This window comes from Dipodomys ordii, unplaced genomic scaffold (genome assembly GCF_000151885.1).
Source record: "Dipodomys ordii isolate 6190 unplaced genomic scaffold, Dord_2.0 Scaffold26, whole genome shotgun sequence".
NCBI lineage: Eukaryota > Metazoa > Chordata > Mammalia > Rodentia > Heteromyidae > Dipodomys > Dipodomys ordii.
Genome location: NW_012267242.1, coordinates 13,752,941 through 13,756,671, shown reverse-complemented (window position 1 = coordinate 13,756,671; position 3,731 = coordinate 13,752,941). Strand labels below are relative to the sequence as shown.

At 49.2% G+C, this 3,731-nt stretch overlaps 1 protein-coding gene across 1 annotated transcript; it reads left to right on the top strand.

Annotated features, from left to right (window-relative positions):
- The first annotated feature begins 352 nt into the window (after positions 1–352).
- S100a2 (S100 calcium binding protein A2) lies at positions 353–3,401 on the top strand. The gene is made up of 3 exons (XM_013015164.1): positions 353–413; positions 1,890–2,043; positions 3,094–3,401. Exons 2-3 carry the CDS (start codon positions 1,903–1,905, stop codon positions 3,244–3,246), a joined length of 294 nt encoding a protein of 97 aa, XP_012870618.1. The 5' UTR covers positions 353–413; positions 1,890–1,902; the 3' UTR covers positions 3,247–3,401.
- The last annotated feature ends 330 nt before the right edge of the window (positions 3,402–3,731 follow it).

Genomic DNA, 3,731 nt, shown 5'->3' with positions numbered 1-3,731 from the left:
CTGTGACTCACACTCATGTCATGAGAACCGGGCCTGGAATGAGTCTCCAAGCCCCAGGACAGGGGTTAGCTCCTCTCGCCCTTATCTGGAACGGCCCTATTCCCATGATACTTCCCTCTCCTCACTGTAGCCTGCGTGAGCTCAGCAGCTGCCCTGGGGTCCAGGCTAGAGCCCTCCTCCAGCTAGTGGTGGAGCTGCCTTTCTAAGTTGCCATCTCTGAGAGGGAGGGGAGCAGAAAGCAGTGGGTGGGGGGTGGCAGGAGGCCAAGTTTGTCCAAATCAGGTTAGGGCAGGTTTAGATTCTCAAAAATTCCAAGTTAGAGGTGAGGGCGGGCAGTGGGGAAGGTATATAAATCCCTATTCTTGGTGTCTGGCCACTCGCTCCTTTCCTAGATCTTTCTGCCACTTGGTCTGGTAAGTACCTCTATCCTGCTGCAGGCCTGGGTCTCCACCTTTGCCCTTGGGTCATGATTCTTATGGGATGGATCCTTGGTGGGGTCAGATTTGAACCTCTCCGAATCTCTTGCACTTGGGAAGATCCTCTGTGGAGTGTCAAATGGAAGGGGTCTCTTCCAGCTTCCTCAGTGAAGGAGCTTTGGTTTCTCTGGGGGGAAGATGTTGGTTTGGGATTTACCCTGAGACTCTCCCTTGGGTCTTTTTTTTTTTTTTTTTTTTGAGTCCAGTTATGGGGCCTGAACTCTGGGCCTGGGCGCTGTCCCTCAGCTCGTCAGCTCAAGGCTAGCGCTCTACCACTTGAGCCACAGCACCACTTCCAGCTTTTTTTCTTTTTGCTTATGTGGTACTGAGGAATCGAACCCAGGGCCTCATGCATGCAAGGCAAGTGCTCTACCACTGAGCCACCTTCCCAGCCCTCCCTTGGGTCTTTTGTGTGAAGTCCCTAGGTGGATCTCAGTTTGTGTATGTCAGTCTGTGAAGGCCTTTCTTTAGGGGTCTAGGCCTAGGAGTAGATGATGTATGTGTCCTACCTGCTTTTACGAGAATCCCGAGTTTGTTTTTGCAAAGTCCTGGATTCTATGAAGACTAAGGACAAAAAGCAAGGGTCTCAAGAGCACATCCTTACCTGGGTCCTGACCCCGAGTAGCCTCAGGGCTCTGCCCAAGGCCTCCGTATTTTCCGGCCTTGCTGAGGGTGTGGCTGTCAGGCAGGCCCAGGGCTTTCCCTGCCTCCAGCACTGGCTTCTGTGGCCTCGCCCTGAGACACGTCCAACCTTTCCAGGCTGCTCCCAGCATTCTCAGAGGCACAGCCGTGGAAAAGATGACCCTTGAGCTCTATTCTTGAGGGCCCACATTCCTTCATGTTCCTTATGCAGGGGATGTTTAATTTCGTCTGTTCTAATCCCAGCAGGACTCTTCCTGCTAGGGAGAGTGTGTCTTCATCCTACATAGGCCCCATCTGCACAGCGCTAATACCACATGACTCAGGGTCTCCAGTGTGATGGGAGACACACTCCCCACCTTCTCAGAGCCTCTAGTCTGTGGAGGTAAAGACTCCTCCAGCAAGTCTCATACTCTGGGGGCCACAGCCATGCCTAGACTGTGCAGAGAACTCCACTAGCTCACCCAAAGACAGGCCTGTGCTTGCCACAGACTGGAGTCAAATTGGGACTGTGGCTGCCATGTCATTTTCCTGTCCGCAGACACCCAAGAGGGGGAGCTCTCCTCTTAAAGGTGTGTCTGTAAGCGTGTAGAGAGGAGAAAGTCTCTGACATGCAGGGAGGGTTTAGCATGGGCCTACAGTGCCAGGTTGGAGTTGTGAGCCTCCACCGGGGTTTGGTGAGGCGATTTGGGGCTCAGGGTACAAGTGGGTCCTGTAGATGAGGCCAAGGCCCCAAGTGTCTTGGCCATGTTTCTATCACCGCCACCTTTTCAGCTTCAGATCGAAGATGTCCAGTCCTCTGGAACAGGCACTGATCACCCTGGTCTCCACCTTCCACAAGTACTCTGGCCAAGAAGGAGACAAGTTCAAGCTGAGCAAGGGAGAGTTGAAAGAACTTCTGCGCAAGGAGCTGCCCAGCTTTGTGGGGGTGAGTGGGGGCAGGTCAGCTTGAAAGGGAGGGTCCTGAGGGAGTGGGGGTGGGTGGGAATTTTCCTTCTTTTACTTCCAAGATGTCTGCTGATGCATATACAGGGGTGGAGAAGGGGCTCAGATTGTCTTTTCACAACTTTTTCCTCTGGGCCCTCAGAGTGGGCTTGGGAACCATGTTCTATTAATGGATTAATGGCTGTTTCCTGCAACATTTCTTTCCTCTTCCTCTGGTACTGGGGATGGAACTCAGGGTCTTGAGCTTGCTGAGCAGGCACTCTACCACAGAGCCAATCATTCAGCCCCTGTTTTTATTCTGATTATTTTTGAGATAACCTTGATTCCTCCCCCACCTTCCATGCTGGCTTTGGACTGTGATCATCTTATTTACACCTTCTGCATAGTTGGGATGAAAGATGTACACTATCATGTTAAGCCTTTTCTGTTAAGATAGGATCTTGCCAACATTTTCGGCTTGTGCTGACCTTGGTCTGGGTCTTTGCCTCCTGAATAGCTTAGGAATACAACTGTGAGCCAGCAGCACCAGCCTCTTTTCTTTAAAAAAAAAAGATTAATTTTGAGTTTTCTTTTTAAAGATTTTTTTATTACCATACATTAGTTGGATAGGATTTTTTAAGGTGACATTTCCATACATGCATACAACATATCTTTTTTCTTTGGGTTTTGGTTAAACTTTTCTGATCGTGTTGGTTTTTGTATTAAACAGTTTTCCCCTTCTGAATTCACCTTGCTGATGATATGGAACTGCAAGCCTGTTTCTTCATCAGCAAAACAAGACCATGCCAGCATTATTAGAGCTGATATGTACTTAAGCGTCTCCCATGCCCCCATCCTCAGCAGGGGGTGCTGGTAGCTCTCACCAGCACACTCTCTGCCTCACTCACTGGGCCCTCTTGGTAGTTGTACTTATCTGGCTGCCTGGTGGGGAAAGAGAGCTGGGAACTGACTTGTGGGGTCTGTGTGTGGAGGGTTGGTGTGGAGATTGGGGAAGGGGACACTTGGTAACGACATCATTCTTCCTTACCTTCAGGAGAAAGTGGACGAGGAGGGGCTGAAGAAGCTGATGAGCAGCCTTGATGACAACAGTGACCAGGAGGTGGACTTTAAGGAGTACGCTATTTTTCTGGCCATTGTCACTGTCATGTGCAATGACTTCTTCCAGGGGTCCCCAGAACGGCCCTGAAGCAGAGCTCTCCATTTCCTGCCACAGATCCTCTGAGCCTGAGAAGGGGAGAGGTGTCTCTATTCCTTCTAATTTACTATTTAATAAACGTTTCAACCTCTTCTGCACATTGACTCTCCTGGAATCTCCCTGAGGCCAGAGACGTACGTGCCTTAGGTCTCAGGTTTTGGTATTGACACAAAATATTTTGCCAAATAAAGATATTTGGAAAAGAAAAGTACCATCACAATCATTTCATAAGAAGAGAACATTTCAGCACCAACAAGGAAGGATGGGTTTATTCTTAGAAGGAAGGACAGACTTTAAAGCTGCATTGGCTCTAGGAGCTGTTCTAGAATTATGAATTAGGTTAATCAGTCTTGTAATTTTATGATCTCTTTGTCAGACACAGGCCTTTGGCAGTGTGCTTGGTTTTGGAAAAGCTGCACTTATTTTTCTATTTACTTTCTGATGGGCTAGCTCTATTCTGAGTGCAATATCCTGTT